Raw genomic sequence first — 19,599 nt, 5'->3', positions numbered from 1 at the left:
CACAAAAAAAGAAAATTATAGATCAATATCACTGATGAACATAGATGCAAAAATCCTGAACAACATGCTAGCAAACAGAATCCAACAGCATATTAAAAAAATCATACACCATGATCAAGTGGGCTTTATCCAAGGGATGCAAGGATTCTTCAATATACACAAATCAATCAATGTGATACACCATATTAACAAATTGAAGAAGAAAAATCATATGATCATCTCAATAGATGCAGAAAAAGCTTTTGAAAAATTTAACACCCATTATGATAAAAACTCTCCAGAAAGTGGGCATACAGGGAACCTACCTCAACATAGTAAAGGGCATATACGACAAACTCACAGCAAACATCATTCTCAACGGTGAAAAACTGAAAGCATTTCCTCTAAGATCAGGAAAAAGAAAAGGTTGCCCACTCTCGCTGCTGTTATTCAACATAGTTTTGGAAGTTTTAGCCACAGCAATCAGAGAAGAAAAAGAAATAAAAGGAATCCAAATCAGAAAAGAAGAAGTAAAACTGTCACTGTTTGCAGATGACATGATACTATACATAGAGAATTCTACCAGAAAACTACTCGAGCTAATTAATGAATTTGGTAAAATTGCAGGATACAAAATTAATGCACAGAAATCTCTTGTATTCCTATACATTAATAACGAAACATCAGAAAGAGAAATTAAGGAAACAATCCCATTCACCATTGCAAAAAAAGAATAAAATGCCTAGGAATAAACCTAACTGAGGCAAAAGACTTGTACTCAGAAAACTATAAAACACTGATGAAAGAAATCAAAGATGACGTAACAGATGGAGAAGTATACCATGTTCTTGGATTGGCAGAATCAACACTGTGAAAAAGACTCTACTAGCCAAAGCAATCTACAGATTCAATGCAATCCCTATCAAACTACCAATGGCATTCTTCACAGAATTAGAACAAAAAACTTACAATTCGTATGGAAACACAAAAGACCCCAAATAGCCAAAGCAATCTTGAGAAAGAAAAACGGAGTTGGAGGAATCATGCTCCCAGACTTCAAATTATACCACAAAGCTACAGTAATCAAGATGGTATGGTACTGGCACAAAAACAGAAATATAGATCAATGGTACAAGATAGAATGCCCAGAGATAAACCCACACATATGGTCACCTAATTTATGACAAAGGAGGCAAGAATATACAATGGAGAAAAGACAGCCTCTTCAATAAGTGGTGCTGGGAAAACTGGACAGCTACATGTAAAATAATGAAATTAGAACACTACCTAACACCATACAAAAATAAACTCCTAATGGATTAAAGACTTAAAGGTAAGACCAGACACTATAAAACTTTTAGAGGAAATATAGGAAAAACACTCTTTGACATAAATCACAGCAAGATCTTTTTTGACCCACCTCCTAGAGTAACAGAAATAAAACCAAAAATAAACAAAAGGGACTTAATTAAACTTAAAAGCTTTTGCACAGCAAAAGAAACCATAAACAAGACAAAAAGACCTCCCTCAGAATGGGAGAAAATATTTGCAAATGAAACAACAGACAAAGGATTAATCTCTAAAATATACAAACAGCTCATGGAGCTCAATTTAAAAAAAACAAACAATCCAGTTAAAAAATGGTTGGAAGACCTAAATAGACATTTCACCAAGGAAGACATACAGATAGCCAAGAGGCACATGAAAAGATACCCAGCATCACTAATTATTAGAGAAATGCAAATCAAAACTACAATGAGGTATCACCTCACGCCGGTCAGAATGGCCATTATCAAAAAAGCTAGAAACAATAAATGCTGGAAAGGGTGTGGTGAAAAGAGAACCCTCCTACACTGTTGTTGGGAATGTAAATTGCTACATCCACTATGGAGAACAGTATGGAGGTTCCTTAAAAAAGTAAAAATAGAACTACCATATGACCCAGCAATCCCACTATTGGGCATATACCCTGAGAAAACCATAATTCAAAGAGACATGCACCACAATGTTTATTGCAGCACTATTTACAATAGCCAGGACATGGAACCAACCTAAATGTCCATCGACAGATGAATGGATAAAGAAGATGTGGTACATATATACAATGGAGTATTACTCAGCCATAAAAAGAAATGAAATTGAGTTATTTGTACTGAGGTGGATGGACCCAGAGTCTGTCATACAGAGTGAAGTAAGTCAGAAAGAGAAAAACAAATACCATATGCTAATGCATATATATGGAATCTAAAAAAAAAAAGGTATGGATCAACCTAGTTGCAGGGCAGGAATAAAGAGGTGGACATAGAGAATGGACTTGAAGACATGGGGTGGGAGGGCTAAGCTGGGGTGAAGTGAGAGTAGCATCAACATATACACACTACCGAATGTAAAATAGTTGGCTGGTGGGAAGCAGCAGCATAGCACAGGGAGATCGGCTCTGTGCTTTGTGATGACCCAGAGGGGTGGGATAGGGAGGATGGGAGGGAGGCTCAAGAGGGAGGGGATATGGGGACGTGTGTATGCATATGGCTGATTCAGTTTGTTGTGCAACAGACACTAACACGGTATTGTGAAGCAATTATACTCCAATAAAGATGTATTAAAAACAGAACAAAAGAAAACAAAAAACTACAGAATACCTCACATTATTTTATTTCTATAAGTATTTAAATGTATGTATTTGTTGAAGCACAGAAAAAGGTCTGCAGAATGCAAACAAAACTGGTCAAATAATTACATCTAGGGCTCGGGATTGGATAGGGTAGTGAGGTGGGGGGTACAAGAGAGACTTTTTTTGAGGAGGGGGATGGTAGGATAATTTTAAGAAGCATAGTTTGCTTGTATAATAATAATTTTTTAAAAATAAAAGAAGGACTGCCTGCTAAGAAGCCTGGAAGGGGGGCCCTGTGGGAAGGTGGGGACCTTCAGAAAGAAGAAAATGGTGTGTTCTAGGTAGGAAACGAGCTTTTCTCAATAATCCTAAGAGAGGCCCTAGAGACCAACTGAGTCGGCCCTCAGAGGATTCTGGCTAAAGGATCTGGAACCTTCCCACAGCCAGCCCTGGGGGCTCAGAGTCCCTGCCCCCGTGGGGGCAGGACAGGTACACCGGGGTTCGCACATTGCTCCCCCACTTCTCCCTACTCCCTCACCCACCCCAATCTAACCTGCATTCCCTACCCTCTCCCGCCTGAGTTCATCACCCTCCCCGCCCCGTGCCCCGACCCCTTCCTCCTCTTTTCTACACCCACTTCCAGCAGTGAAGGGCCAGTGTCCAGGGTAACAGAAATCGATGCTCACAGACCCTCCACAACCCAGCCCCTGATGGAGCTCCTGGATCCCGAGGGGGAGGGGCAAGAGGAGAGGGAGCACTCTCAGGGAGCAAACAGGCATGGGGCAGCCTGAGGCACTGCCCTGACCTCCTAGAAATTAAGCCCAAGTCCTGCCTTGAGGGGGGGGTATCACTCCTGGGCAGCTGCTCCTGGCCTTCCTCAGAGGCAGCGCCCTGTCCTCTCCGAGCTCCCCTCCCCGCCACACACACAGAAAGCGCTAAGACCACTCCCCCTCCCTGCAGGGTACTGTGAGGCCCACAGTCACAGCTAATAAATATGCTGCTCCTGGGCACAGCTGACCCTTCAGCAAGTACTTGGGCCAACACGGTCTGCCTCTATCCCCACCTGTGTAACAGTCAGTGCCAAGGATGGGGGTGACACCCAGGGGTAAAGTCACTGTCCAGTCTTTCTGTGGGTGGCACAGCCCATTCTCTGCTATGCCTCCAGGTCACCTACTGCCACCACCCATCCAGGGGCACATATAGTCTCATCTCTGCGTTTTACTTTTTTTCTTTTAATTTATTTATTTTTGGCTGCGCTGGGACTTCATTGCTGCGTGCAGGCCCCCTCCAGTTGCAGTGAGTGGGGGCCACTCCTCACCACGATGCGAGGTGGCAGTGGTGGTGGCGGTGGCAGTCCCCACCCCACCCCCACAGCATGGGCTACAGGTGCACGGGCCTCAGCAGTTGCAGTACGCGGGCCCAGCAGCTGTGGCTTATGGGCTCCAGAGCGCAGGCTCAGTAGCCCTGATGCAGGGGCCCAGCCTCCACAGCTTCCGGGATCCTCCCCTTCCAGGGCACGAGCCTGCATCCCCCTGCACAGGCTGGTGGACTCCCAACCACTGCGCCACCAGGGAAGCCCCACTGGACCCATTGTGACATCAACTTGGGTCAAAACTCCATTTTCCCCTGACTCCATGAGCTCACATTCTGAGCACAGTCATACTTAGCATCCCCAGGGATTAGGGTTAGCACAGAGCCAGTGTCCAAAAATACTCTAAATGGCTGCCCTTTCCCCACTGCACAGCTACTCTTGTAGATGTTTGCATGTTCTCTTGGGAATCATCTCTGCATTTTAAAAGTACATTCTTCACAATGCACCACGAAGGCGTGTGCGCTTCTAATGGGGGAGCTGGCCCATCCTCCACACCATCCTTTGCTCTCTGGACTTTTCCTTAGAGCCCCCCTTCCCCTCGGAGCCTTAGCCTCCGGTGCTTTGAATTTCTTCCTGTGCTAGCTTGTGAGTGGGCCACACAGGCTACTTCTAAAGAAATGACCAGACAACAGGCCACCTCAAGCCTAACAGTGTCATGAAAATCATGACCTCGTAGGGAAGGCAGCTTGGCCGCATTCATCCTATTTCTAAAGCCAGGACTAAACAAAAATGTAAAATAACACTGGATCAGGGCAGAAGAAGTCTTTGGTGGATCAGGAAGGAAACCCCAGGGCCACCCAAGAGAAAAGGGCTTTACCATGCTGCCTGCTGACAATCTACAAGGCAGCAGAGGGAATCCCAAGTTCAAGGGCTCCCAGAGGAGCCAGGAGTTGCTCTTTCTCCATCTTTGAGCAGAAGGTTCGCTGGGGGATCCTGGCACTAAAGGAACCAAGAGACTAAGCAGAAATGACATTCTTTTCTGCAGAGGAGGCAACAAAAGGAAAGGGCTGGGCTTGCTTACTAAGTACCCTCCCCCCACCCCCATAATAATGATCTGTGTCTGACTCTCACCTCCTGAGGACCACAGAACACTTTCCTTAGGGATAAATGAACAGACATTACGAGATGCCTAGGGTGTGCCAAGCACTTCCACATACACTTGTCTCAGAATAACCTCAAAACAAACCCCCGAGGTACATAATGTTTTCCCATTTTACACACAGGAGATGGAGAGTTTAAAGAATCAGGTCACTTGCCCAAGCTCACAGAGCCGGTGGGCGGCCACACTTGGCATTCACTGCCAAGTCCACCTGTATTAAACCCAGACTCCCCTCCCCTACACTGTGCAGCATCCTGGCACCTGTGGGGGAGGTGCTCTTCCCTCTCAGCCCTGCCCTGGAAGCCACGGGCAGAGGAATGGGCACAGGGGTCAGACCTGCCCAGTAGGGCTCTCTCTCCTGAGACCCTGAACCTCAGGCAGAATGACACACCAAAAAACAGTTGATGCAGACACACCCAAGAGACCTCTAACTCCCCGGGGGACTGCCCCTCCGTTCCTGCTGCCTAGATTCCCGGAACTGCCCCGCATCCTGTCCTTTCCCAGCCTCCTTCCTCAGCATGCATTTCGTTTCTGTGAACTCCCTATTCATCTCCTTTGCCCATTCTTCCACTAAAATATTTGACTTTTCCTTATTCTTTTGCAAAAGCACTTTATATCTCATGAATATTAACCATGTGCTTGTTATATACGCTAAGTTTTCAGTTTGCCATTTATCTTTAAACTTTAAGGTGGAATTTTCTTTCTAGACAGAAAGTTTAAGCTTTTAAGCTTAAATCATTTAAGAAAACATTTATTCTATAGAGGAGTTTTTCAACATTGGCACCACTGACAGTTGGGTGGGATAATTCTTTATGTTGGGGGCTCTCCAGTACACTGTAGAATGTTTAGCAGCATCCCTGGCCTCTACCCACTAGATGCCAGTAGCACCCCACCCCTCAAGCTGAGACAAATCAAAAATGTCTCCAAACATTGCCAAAGTCCCCACAAGGCAAAATCATCCCTGGTTGAGAACTGCTGCTTTATGGTTTCTGACTTCAGTACCAAGCTTATAAAGTCTATTTCTACCTATAATTTTAAAAAGTGACCTGTTGTATTTTTGTCTTGCCTTCCATGGTTTTATTTTTCACATTTAAATCTTCAATCCATGTGGAATATACTTTGGCATAAGAAGAGAGCTAAGAAACAAAATATTATGACTGCATTGAACTTACCCCTGGGAAGAGGCGGTCCCACCATGTGAGTAGCTCTTGATATGCGAGACATTTAATAATCCCAATGTACAAAGTTACACGACACCTCACGGAGTGAAGAGTTGCACCTGTCATCCAACGGCTGGCATAGAGTTGGCCAAGATGGGATCTTCCCACAGCTTTGGGGAGTCTCTACTGGGTCTAAACCAGATGTGCTCAATAAATTTTGGGTGAGTGGGAATGTGCTTGCTAGTTGCTATTTTACCCTTTGCATAATCAACAACACCTTCTGAAACCAACAACACACCACTCTATTCTGGAGCCATCTGGAAAATTCTCAGTGATCTTCTGTTTTAGTAGAAAAAACAACAGAGTGAAAGGCTAACTTTGTATTTCATTGCCCTTGGTTTGAACTTTTGTGTACTTTCTAATAAATTTTTTTAATATTAATTATCATTTTTAAAAATTCCATTAGATTTCTACAGAATTTAATGAATTTAATGAATATAGTGGGCTCCCTCTAGTGGTCACAAGAAAATCTCCAATTCCCAAAGGTCAATACATAACCTCTTTTAAGAGTCTGCAATTTACATTCAGACTTCAATGCAAATTTTTGTGAATTTCCCCTTGCCAAAAAGTTACATTAAGATTGGGAAAAAAGTTTATATATCAGTGCTAATAACTTCCTAATATGCAAATGGACATATGATAGCTAGAAAACACGAAAACTTATCTGAAATCAACTAATTTTGTTCTTCATGTTTTTTTTCCTTACAGTTCACTGAGAATGGCATGGTATAAGTGGTTTAATTTGTGTATCTAAGCATGTTAATGTCTTCTTAATAAATATTCTGTATTTAAACAAACAAACAAAATTAACAAAATTAACAAAACGTCTTGAGCGCCCTCAAGACTTTTATTTACAGGACACAGTACATTTTACAATTAATAGGTTCAGAGTGGCTAGATGATGCCTTAAGAGAAGACTTCTAATTATTTTCTTCCATTCATCAGTGGGTCTACAAATTGGTTCATAAGGCCACTGTCCAAAACTATGCTTATCATCTTCCCTTCTAAATCCCTCTTTGGGGATTTCCTGTTTCTGTTCAGGATATCACCTTCCCCCGGGCTTCCAGCTTTGGGCACCTCTGTCCCCTCCCGTGCCCATCCATCCTGCTTATGAGTTTTGTCCACCACATGGCCCAGTGCCTCTCACAGCTGTTCCCTGCCATCAATTCTCATGGCCCTCATTCAAGTTCTCATGACCTCTCCTCCAGGGCAGTCATTCAGCAAATATTTACCACCCCTTCTCCACATGCCCAGCACTGTTCTAGGTTCAGGGGACGCATCGGGGAACAAGACAAGAATGTCCGCATCCGGAGCACCCTCTCAGTGGGCTTCTCTGCTGAAGCAAACTTGTGATCCAGTCCATCCTCCATGCTGTTTCTAGAGTCCTCCTCTTAAAGCTGAACTCTACTCACATACCTTTCAACTGTGTCCCATGGAATGAAGCTCACATCCCTCCATAATCAAGACCCATCCTCACCTCTCATTATCACCTTCCAACCAAACAGAGCTCCCTGACACTCCCAGAGCTCCCCTCTGCCTCTGCTCAGTATGCCAGGTCTTGTGGAATGTGTCCCCCATCCCAGCTGGCTAAGATGTCAACCAGTCTTCAAAACCCTGCCCAACTGTCATCTTCCCCCACCCAGGCCTCCTTGATCTGAGGTGATCTCTCCCTCCTTTCAATTTCTGTGGGACATTTTTCTTAGAATTCTTCCCATTCTCAATATATTATGGTTCCTGTATGTGTGCCATCATCCTCTAACAACTGGGTCCGCAATTCCTCTAACAATCTTAATCAATATCACCCACAGGACAAGCACAAAATAGGGTAGAGAGAGATGAATGTATGAACGAATGAATGAATTCTCCAGAGAATTCTGGCCAAAAAAAAAAAAAAAAAAGAAACAGACACACAAATTATCTTCTTCAACTTTGTACAGTCTGACATAATGGGATAAACTGCCATTAAACTACTTAGTTTTACCACAAACGCAAGTCAACTAGGATTTAACACATTAAAAAAAGTATCATTTAAAAAAATTCTACAAATAAGAAATAACTCAAAGTAGGATAACCATTTTTTGCTTCAATGTAGTAAGAAAGCATCCCCCCACCCCCTCCCTGCTGCCTTAAGCAAATTCCTAAACCTACAAATACAGTAAACAGGCTGAATAGAGTAACTGACCATTTCTGTTCCACTCTGCAACATTTGCCATAAACTGTCAATGAAATGTATCAGGTTCTGTATCATTTCTGCATTGTACTTCATGTCCTCCTACGCAGAGTTTCACTCCTCTGCTCAAACTTCCAAACATTTTCACAGAGCAGCGAATTTCTAACTCTGATAAATCTGTTTATTAATTTCTGGGAAGTCACCCTACACTGCAAGCACAGTCCCTATCATTTGGAAACCACATGCCATGTCTCTGGGATATTATGCAAGAACACAAAAAGGCACAAAAAGGAAATGAAAAGTATTACTGTTTTTCTGAAAAGTTCCTAATACTCTCCAGGGCAGGTTGAGCCCAGTTAGAAACCAGTACAAACTGTGCAAAGGGGCAGAGCCCCAGGTTTTGCATGATGAGGCCTTTCGGATGCCGTTAGTGGCTGACAAGAGTTCACAGGCCACACGTGTGGCCTTTCTGGTTCCCTCACTTCTGGGCTCTGTCACCAGCATTTTCTCACCCACATCCCAGAAGAACGTGCCAAGGAAGTCTGTCAGGCCTTTGTTCCTTCCCTCCAGGATATTCCAGCCAACCGCCAACTCTGAATCGCCTCGTCCCTACCTCTCTGGCAGCCCTGGCAACAATCAGGAAGCTAACAGGCTGCACACAGTGAGTCTGGACTGGCCTGGGGGCAAGGGATCTGGGTTCCTGGTAACCACTAACTCACTTTCAGGAAGCAGTGCCAGGCCCTGCTACAAACTCTCTACAAGCTCATTCAATCCTCGCACGATTCTATGAGGTAGGTAGTATTAGAAACCCCACTTCACAGATGAAAAACTGAGGCACCGGGAGGATAAGTTCGAGGTCATGGAGTTGGTAAGGGACAAAGAATTTGTTTTTTAATTTATTTATTTAATTTATTTTTGGCTGCATTGGGTCTTCATTGCTGCATGTGGGCTTTCTCTAGTAGCAGCGAGCAGGGGCCACTCTTCGTTACGGTGTGCGGGCTTCTCATTGCAGTGGCTTCTCTTGTTGCGGAGCATGGGCTCTAGGCGCACAGGCTTGAGTAGTTGTGGCACACAGGCTCAGTAGTTGTGGTGCATGGGCTTAGTTGCTCCACGGCATGTGGGATCTTCCCAGGCCAGGGATCGAACCTGTGTCCCATGTATTGGCAAGCGGATTCCCAACCACTGCGCCACCAAGGAAGTCTGGGACAAAGAATTTGAATCAGGCAGTCTGGGTCCAAAATTCAAGTGCTTAATCACTGAGCTGCACTGTCTGTTGGACAAGCTCAACAGAGGGAAGAGACTTATGTGCTTGAAGTGGAGGCAAGCCTCTGGTCAAACTCAGGGTCTGTCCGTAGTCCCCACTTAGGACCACCTGGACAAGTCTGGCCAGCTGCCCCCAGAGCTGGACTGAAGTGGTCATCTATTATTTATGTCTGCCCAGCTGCATCTCTTTTCTCTTTTTCTGGGAATAGCACTCTACTTTTTCTTGAGGTAACCACCCTTCCCCACTCTCAGCCTACATGATTCTGGTAGTGTCAACCCTCCCCCACAACGGCCTCCCCCCAGGTCCAAGACCAGTCACATGACCCAGACCTGGCCAATCAATGTGTCCCATCCTCCAGGAATAGCAATCAGTACAAGGAGAGGCATCTGCCCCAAGCCAGGCCAATCAGGGTCAATGCTGGGACTTCTTTCTTTAATCACAGTAAAATACAGACAAAATTTAAATACCATTTTAACCATTTAAAAGTGCACAATTTCACGGCATTTAGTACCTTCACAATGTTGTATAACTATCGCCACTATCCATTTTCCAGAACTTTTCCATCTTTCCAAACAGAAACTCTGTACCCAGCAACAATAACTCTCTGTATTAGTCTGCTTGGCCTGCCAAAACTAAGTACCATAGTTTGGGTGGCTTAAACAACAGAAATCTATTTTCTCACAGTTCTGGAGGTTATAAGTCAGAGATCAAGGTGTCAGCAGGGTTGGTTTCTTCTGAGGCCTCTCTCCCTGGCTTCATGTCATCTTCCCTCTCTCTGTGTGTGTCTGTGTCTTAATCTCTTCTTATAAGGACACCAGTCATAGTGGATGAGGGCCCACCCTAATGGCCTCACTTTACCTTATTTACCTCTTTAAAGACCCTGTCTCAAATACAGTCACATTCTGAGGTACTAGGTAGGGGTTAAGACTTCCACATTTGAATTTGGAAGGGGATACAATTCAGCCCATAACACTCCCTATTCCCCAATGCTGACACCTTTGAGAAAGGGGAGTGCTCTATTTGCTGGGGTTGCTGAGAAGGTCTGATATACTGCTGGGACTGTTGGTGGCCACTTTCCCACCCCAAGGAGACAGTGTCTGAAAATGACTCAGGGAAGAGCTGAGAGGCGGAGAGAGACCCCTGAGCCCAGACATACCTGAAACTGGCTGTACCTCTGACCTCTCTATTCCAGTTGTGTAAGCTCATAAGTTTCCTTTTCGTTTGTTTATTTTATTAATGTAATTAAAAGAGTTAGTTAAGGTAAGGAGCTTTTACACCAGAATGGCCCATATCTCCAGGATGTGCCCACTCGGCAGCTGTTTAAGCATCAGAGTCAAATGCAAACCTCTCAGGCTCCAGGGTGCTGGCCCCGACCCATACCTTGGGATGCTCACATGTTCACAGCACAATGGGGACTGGGTCGTGCCTGAGTCTCCCACAGAGCAGACTTCGGGGCCACCCCCTGCAACATTCCAGAATTGCTGCTCTGGTGGTGGTGCCCCAAACAGACTGAGGGCTCCTATCCTTTCAGCCCAGTGACCCAAAGCCCTGCAGCAGTGCCTGGCTCATGACGGGCTTCAGTACAGAGCATGAGGAAGGCAGAGAACCGGGCAAGACAACAGTCCTCCTTCCCTCCAACAGTTCCCTGAAGGACAGTCTGTAAGAACACAGGATGGGAAACAATTCAAACGTCCTTGGGGTGTGGACTGGCCAGGTACCTCACAGGACAGCCCAACAGGATTTTGTCTTTTAACCCAAAACAAGGTAACACCTGCTCTCTGATACATGGAATGATTCAGACCATCTCAGAGGGAAACTGCAAACCGAGAAAGCAACACCGGGACAACAACATATACCATTTGCATAAAACCAGGAGGGGAGCTTCTCACTGAAATGTATCTAAATGACCTCAAAAACCTCAAAAAACTGTCCTACATCATAACCACCAGCCACACGTGACAATTTAAATTAAGATTAAACAAAAAAAGTTTTTATTGAAGTATAGTTGATTTACTAAGTTGTGCCAATCTCTGCTGTAGAGCAAAGTGACACAGTTATACACATGCATACACTCATTTTTATATTCTTTTCCATTATGGTTTATCACAGGATATTGAATATAGTTCCCTGTGCTACACATTAGGACCTTGCCGCTTATCCATTCTAAATTAAACAAAAATTTAAAATTCAGTTTGTCAGTTGCACTAGCCATGTTTCAGGGGCTTGGTAGCCCCACATGGCTAGTAGTGGCTGCTCGATTAGCAGAGAGATAGAATATTTCCATCATCACAGAAAGTTCTATTGGAAAGGGCTGCTCAGAAGGACATCAGCAAATGGGTAAAGGGCCCCTGGAAAGAGGAGCAGGAGAACCGGGGGAGAGGAGGGGAGGGGAATTAGTTTTCACATGTAATCTTTTGTAGTACTTGAATCTTTCATCACATATTATTTCCTATTCAAAAATAAACATTTAAAAACTTTAAACACATTTTAAAACAATAAGTACATAAGTAACATAAGAAAAGAAGACGTTGGAATCCCCAGGTACATGGGTAAGCCACATGAATCTACAGCCCTGAGCTCTCCGCTGAAGGAAGAGAAGTCTCTTTTGAGGCAGGTGTATGAGGAAGAGCCACATGAGGGGGCTCCCAGGTGGCAGCCCCACACACCTGATTCAGACCTGGTGGTGTAGGAAGTTCCTATGTCCGCCACATTTTGATTATCTCAGCAACCTTATAATTAGGGTGATTAACGGTCCCATTTATTTTAGTTTCCTAAGGCTGCCACAACAAATGACCACAAACTAGGTGACTTAACATGACAGAAACCTATTGTCTCACAATTCTGGAGGCCAGAAGTCCAAAACCAAGGTGTTGGCAGGGCTGGTTCCTTCTGAAAGCTCTTAAGGAGAATCCCTTCCACGCCCCTGTCCAGCTTCTGTGGCTGCCGGCTATCCCGGGTGTTCTTAGGTTTGTAGATGCATCACTCTGGCCTCTGCCTCCGTCTTCCCATGGCCTTCTCCTCTGGGTGTTTCTGTGTCTCAAATCTCTTACCTCTGACTCTTATAAGGACACTCATCATTGGATTTAGGGCCTACCCTAAACCCTGGATGATTTCATCTCAAGATCCTTAAATTAATTATGTCTGCAAAGACCCTATTTCCACATAAGGCCACATTTACAAATACCAGGGGTTAGGACTGGGACATATCTTTTGGGAGGGGGGGACACAATTCAACTCACTATACTGTTTTATAGACAAGGAGCTCAAGGTTCAAGGGCCTCTCACTTGCCTGAGGTCACAGGGCTAGTTCAGAGCACAGCTCTGCCAGTCCTCCCACCACTGACTCCAGCAAGAGAAGAATCTTGACCTTCCAGCCCGAAGCCTGCCCCTCCCTTCAGCCTCAGAGCTCCCCAAGCACCCACTTCACAATGGGTAACACACACAGAAGAGCCGCCCCCTTCTCTGGCCTCGCTTATCTGTCTTGCTGCATCCTAGGATCTGACAAAAGATTACACTGTCCTCTGGGCCGTGGGAAGGAACTGGGCTAGGGGGATCTGCGGGTATCTCAGATGAGATGGGGTATCTCAAATGAGGGTGGTCTGCATGTCCAGACTCCAAAAGTCTGCAGGGCAGATCAGAGTCAGGGAGAAAGGGAATGAGGTAAGGTTTCTGGTATTGGAGAAAAAGCCCTCTGTGCTTTTTATGGCAGAGGAGAATGTGCCAGCCTATGGGGTTTTGCACTGATAAAGGGCTCTAGTCTAAAGTGCTCAAGTGAGTTCTCCAGCTCAAGGTGACAGGAGAGAAAGAGCAGATGTGGACATGGGTGTGCACTGGGGCCTGGCAGAGGCTGCGGTGCTACACTCCCTGGGCCACGCTGACCATACCTGCCAGGACAGCCTGATCACAGCCACAAGCCCCTCGGACAACCCTCATCTACATAACTCACATGAATTTACAACCATTCAATACTCAGAAAGAAAGAGCAGGGGAGGAGCAAGAAGAATTGTTTTACACATTTTGCAGATCAGCCAAAAATTCATTGGTGGAGCTGATTTTTTTTCCCCCACTGAATTGCAATTTCTGACTTCCTGATCTGCTCATGACATCATTACTTATCATGTCCTTTTCCCTCCTATTAAAACCTCAGAGTTCCTATGAAAGGCTAGCTCAAGCTCGACTGTAAAATCCTCTTCCACTGGGTCCCCAGAGACTGAATTTTCACACCATGGGTCCATCTTTGCACAAATCTCAGGACATCTCCCAATCTGGAGATGTTAACCATCAGTAAACTTGGTTTCTGGACCAGGTGAAGTGGTTTCGGAAATGCCAGACAACTTGGCTAATGGAAGGCATGACAGCAAGGAACAGGGCCCCTGGGTTCAGCTCCCATGTTCTCTCACCCCGTCCGGCATGGTGGGTCATCTGGGAATTGTTACAATTTTCCACTCATTAACTGATATTACATACTGTTCTATGAGAGGATAATTCTAACCCTGAAAACACTGGGGCTGAGACTACACCCCTAAATTCTCAGTCATAATACATGCAAAGCTCCAATGAGGACAACTGGAAGATCGATATGAATCAGGATTTGAGCCACATGGATCAGGAACCAACAAATTCTCAATTCTAGTCACAGCCGTCCTGGTCTACACCATCAAAACCCAAGACAAATGATTATTTGAACAAATCAGACCACGTTTCCTGCTCCTTTCCTCTACCTCCACCAAAGAAATGAAAACCAAGAAAAACTATATTTGCCAGATTATTCCTCTACCCACCACCCCTCATGTTCGAAACAGAGCTAGGGTCACAATGTTAACACTGTTCGGATGGCTCATGTCTGTTTCTCCATCTTTAAAAGGGGATGGCTGCTACTTTCCTTAGCATCTAAGCCTTTATTATAAGTCATCTTGAAGAGTTTCTTAGCTCTTCCACCAATACCACCATCCCCATCAAACCAAGTCAGTTAATTTTGCCAGAATCTTTAATGACACACCTACCAGGGAAGATGATGTAGGAAGAAAGGCCCCAGGACAGTCCACAAGGTACCACAGACAGCCTGAAACCCACAGTGATTCTCTTGACCATGGCCTTGGCAGTTTCGGGTAGACAGGAGAGAGAAGACCAGGCCTATGGAAGTCAGGCGCCAGCAACAATCGAACATCCACTTACCTGGGGGACAGACACAGTCCGTCGGCGCTTCTCGAACTGTCCGGAGCTTGACTGGTCCCTCCATCTTCTGAACCAGGAAGAAAAGGGGGGAAAAAATAAGGATGAGTTTTGGAGCGGAGAGGGGTAGAAGCGGAAAAACAGCAAAAACCAACATATTTGAAAGATCTACAGTGGTGGTGTTGGTGCTTTCAAGAACAGTTTTTAAAAGGTCATTAAATTCTACAGGCAGTTTTAGAATGAAATAAACATTAAGCAATTACTTGGGAGTCCCTGAATAGAAGATGACACGTTTCTGCTTTGTTAACAACATTTTCAAATACAAATCCAGGAATGACAAAGGGACCCGGTAGTCCCTGGTGTGAAGATAGGAGGGCAGAGCAGAGGGAGGCCAGGTAGGGCCAATCAAAACTCACTCTTGAACATCTTTCCCTGCTCCGGAGACCACCCCTATCCAACCCCAGGGAGCCCAAGAGGCCCCTTGGCTGCGGCCCCTCCAAGCCCACTGGCTTCAGACCCAATGGCCCAGGGCTAATCCACCCTGATGACATTTTCCTTTCTTCTTACCAGTGGGGATCCTAGGCCTAGAAAATTTAGTTCAGTACAATTTAACAAGAATCTCTACACATGCCCAGCCCTGTGCTAGATTTGGGTGAAGGGAAAAGAACTACCACAAAAATGTAGTCAAAAGTCACAGCTCTGCTATTACGACAACTCACAGTACAGCCCTGGCATAATCATCACCTTATATGACACTAGGGTAACCTCTGAGGCCTGAATTATTGTCCCTGCCTCACAGACAGGGGATACAAACTTGGAAAAAATAAGAAATTAATTCCCAATCCCAAATCTAGGTTTAGGGGAATGAAGCAATTGGCCCATAATCCCCAAACTAGCCAAGACTTGAGTCCTGACAAGAATATACAAAGTATTAACCTTTCTCTAGGAAAAAACAAAACAAAAACAAAAACCAAAAACTCTTCCTAAAAGCAAAACAAAGCAAATCTCAAATGTGCTAACTTGAGTTAAAAATGCATACTACCACTAAAAGGGTTACTTAAGGTTCAAACTTAAAAATGTAATTTTTCTCAATAAAAAACATAGTAAAAACGCAAATACAAATACCTGGAAAATAGCACAGCAAACAAACAAAAATGTAATTTTTAAATCACTGTTTTAGAGGAGGTGAGAAGGCACTCCCAGTCTTGAGCCCTTGATCACCAAGCCTGGAATTTTCACATAAGAAGGGGCTGAACAGGGAATTCCCTGGAGATCCAGTGGTTATAACGGACTCCACGCCGAGGGCCTGGGTTCAATCGCTGGGCAGGGAACTAGGATCCCAGAAGCTGTGCGGCACGACCATGAATGAATGAATGAATAAATAAATAAATAAGAAAATAAATAAATAAATAAGAATGGGCTGAACAGCCCAGGACCAGGAGCCTGAAATAAAAAATGTAACCAGGGGAGGCTCTGGCCCCTGCAAAGTACTTCCAAGTTCCACCTCCACTCCAATCTGCCAGCCTTGCCCTCACTTTCCAGATGGGCCACAGAGGCTGGTACTGACAAGAGACAGAGTTAAGGCCAAGGTTTTAGAGAACTGGAAGATGTATGATTTTGAACCCTGTGGTGGAGGTGTTTGTGAAAGCAGTACCACAACAGAACTTTTCTGTCCTCCCCACACCTCTTAAACCCCCCCAAGGCCTCGGCTTGTCCCAGAAATCAGAACCTGGCTAGGCCTCTTGGCCCTGGGCTCTCAGCTCCTGTCCAGACCCACACCTGCCACTCACTCCTGCTTAAGCCTGGGGAACTCTTCCCTAGAACCGCCCACTGGGCCCAGAGCCACCCTGCAAGCAGTCCAGCCAGCCCTGAGCCTCCAGAGATTCCCCCCTCCGCCCTGCAGCTGCCACAGGCTCCTACCAAGTGGGTGAGACCACAGCAGCAGCAGATACCACCTCCACCCCCACCCGACCCCAGGCCATGTGCACTGGAGTCTGGAGCATCCCAGCCATGCCCATCCTCACTGTACTGGAACGCTGCAGTAGGTGCCCGCGATGCAGGTGTGAGCAGGACCTCAGAACTCACTTTTCCCCCATTATACTTGCAGGTACTATTACAGAGTTCAAAATTCACTTGGAAAAAGAATCCAGCCTTCTAGTTTAAGCCAGTCAATTTGTATGAGAAGCTCTCAGCTGTTTTTATCATTTCTAGAAAGACTAGAAGCTACGCTAATTTCCTTTTTTTAAAAAAATGACAAAAGCATTTAATGCTAAAAAACAATTAGCTTTCAACAAGTGCTATCACATCTGGGCAGCTCCCCTAAGGGGAAGGGGGCTTTATCAAATACTGATAGGAAACACAATTACTTTTAAGCTACTCTTATCTTCAAACAAAAACTAAACAGAAAACTATTCAAGAAAGGAAAAAACGTATTGTTAATGCTAGTAGATGGGATCATAAATAACTGATTTGAGTTTTTGTTTCGTTATTTATTCTAACTCCTTTTATGCATTTGTTTTTCTGGATTAGATAGTGAATCTGCAAAGTTTTATCTTAGTCCTCTATCCTCCCCCCCACCCCCCCAACTCCCACCCCCAACTCTGGAGTTGAAACATCCCTACTAGGAACACAAAGTGAAATGTCTGTATTAGAAACCCAGTCCCGCGAACTTTATTTCCATGCCTTTATTATTTTTTTTAATTCTAAGAAAACATTCTTTTGTGTCCTGGTTTGTAAAAATGATTCAAAAGTCTCAACTTTTTACATTCAATTATCTGGCAGCACCCCTAGCATCTGCAAACAATATGGTCCTGGTTTTACATATGCAAACAAGTCCTGACTCCAAAAGTAAATAAAGAATGAGTTTCTGAGAAATGACCGGAGACTTTGGGAGTGTTCCCTCCAGAAGTACTGAGAAGGAGAACTTGGAGTTGGGGGGGGAAAGAGCTGAGAGAAAACTAATCAGAGAAAATCATGGTTTCCAAAATGCATTACATGGTCAGATGATAAATTTATCAATGATCTGTTGAAGCATTAGTCTCAAACTCTTCACCAGATATTTGATCACATCCCTGAACAGCTGTATTTTGATGAAATATAGATTAATATACAAAAAAGGATGTAATGTTTTATTTCTGCAAAATGCTACAGATAAAGCCACAAAGACATTCCTATCCTTTGACAGAAAATTCCTACTCTAGGGAGTATATCCCAAGGAAATAAATCATCAGGAGCAAAAAAATGATATTCATGAAGTTGTGCCGCAAAACAGTGGGAGTACTTTAGTGAAGGATGGTGAATCCCCTTCATGAAACTGTCATATCTTCATCAAAAATCATTATGAAGACTATGTAGCAACAAGGAAAAATGTTTATGATACAATAAATAATGTTTACATATGTGTAAAAATGCAGGCTGGGATGGCAGCAACTACCAAAACATCAACCCACTTGGGTGTAGGGATTACAGTGATTTACTTCTTTAAAGTTCTTTCCGTGTTGTAATATCTCAGCGAAAAAAAAAAAAATCCCGGGGAGGAGAAAAGCCAAAATGAAGCCCTAAAATCTCCCTGCCTAGGGTAATTTTTGAATGACAGACAGATGATTCTGTCTCCTCAAGAAACTAACTCCAGGATCAACCCTGAAAGTACACACAGGCACCACAAACACCAGAGGAAGACTTTCGGAGGATCAATCCTGCCCTGCTACAGTCACATCCTCTCTGCCTTCTTTCCATCCCCCCTAGGGAAGGGCCCATGTGTACATTCTTATGGCCACCAGCAACTCAAGACGGCAGCATTTCCTGGCCTCTTTAATATTCTTTTTTCATATCTCACCATGGTGATGATGAGGATAGCAAATATAAAGTATTATTATCATCAAGTTTATTGATTACTTACTATGTGCCAGGCACTGTGCCAACAACTGTTATCTTATTGAGTCCTCCCAAGAACCCCCATGAGGCTAGGACTATTTTTTTTTATACTCATTTACAGATGAGAAAATTGAGACTCAGGGCAATGTAAGTGTCAGGACTGGACTTGAATCCTGGTATCAACTAACTTCAACCACAAAGTAAGAGAACCTCTGCTTACCAGCAATTTTAATGTCTAATAAATTAAAGAGTTGCTACAAAAAAAATCCAGGCCATACGAAACTATAGGGACTGAAATTAGGTCAGTGGTTGCCAAAGGTTGAGGAAGTAGGAGGAATGAAACACAAGGAGACTCATGGAGGAGCTGTGAGGTGATGGAACTGTTCTGCATGGTGCTGGGGTGATGGATATACTCCAAGCATTTGTCAAAAACTATTGGACCATACATCACAAAGAGGAAACTTAAATGGATACAAATTTTAAAAAATAACCAGGATGCTGGAAAATCCCAGGGTGGAATGCAGGCTGAAACAAATTAATATAACTATATTAAGATTACGTGACATAACCTCACTGAAGGTAGTGGGGAAAAACATGTAACTGACCTAAGTCACTTTGCAAAATACTGTTTCAATTGAGAACTGTAGGGCTGAAGACCAAAAGAACTGTCCATAAATGCTATACTCTGGTAGGTACAGTTGTTTCACACAGGGGTACAGGGTAGCAATTTTGAAATTACTATACATATATATTGGGATTGAACAAGTGAGTAAATAAACTATGGGTAATGAGAGCCTGGTTTCTCACTGTCCAAGAAGAAGTTATAAATAAGCAAAGGG

General features: G+C 44.2%; 1 protein-coding gene across 1 annotated transcript in view; it reads right to left on the bottom strand.

Moving 5' to 3' along the window:
- The window catches only part of COL23A1 (collagen type XXIII alpha 1 chain), a 320,111-nt gene extending 305,157 nt beyond the window's left edge, over positions 1–14,954 (bottom strand). The window contains exon 1 of the mRNA XM_024745644.1: positions 14,891–14,954. Within this exon, the coding sequence (XP_024601412.1) occupies positions 14,891–14,954 (64 nt within the window). The remainder of the gene's footprint in view (positions 1–14,890) is intronic.
- Between the last annotated feature and the right edge of the window lie 4,645 nt (positions 14,955–19,599).

This window comes from Neophocaena asiaeorientalis, unplaced genomic scaffold (assembly GCF_003031525.2).
Source record: "Neophocaena asiaeorientalis asiaeorientalis breed wild unplaced genomic scaffold, Neophocaena_asiaeorientalis_V1.1 scaffold292, whole genome shotgun sequence".
NCBI lineage: Eukaryota > Metazoa > Chordata > Mammalia > Artiodactyla > Phocoenidae > Neophocaena > Neophocaena asiaeorientalis.
Note: the sequence above shows the minus strand (reverse complement) of the source record. Positions and strands in the feature narration are given on the sequence as shown.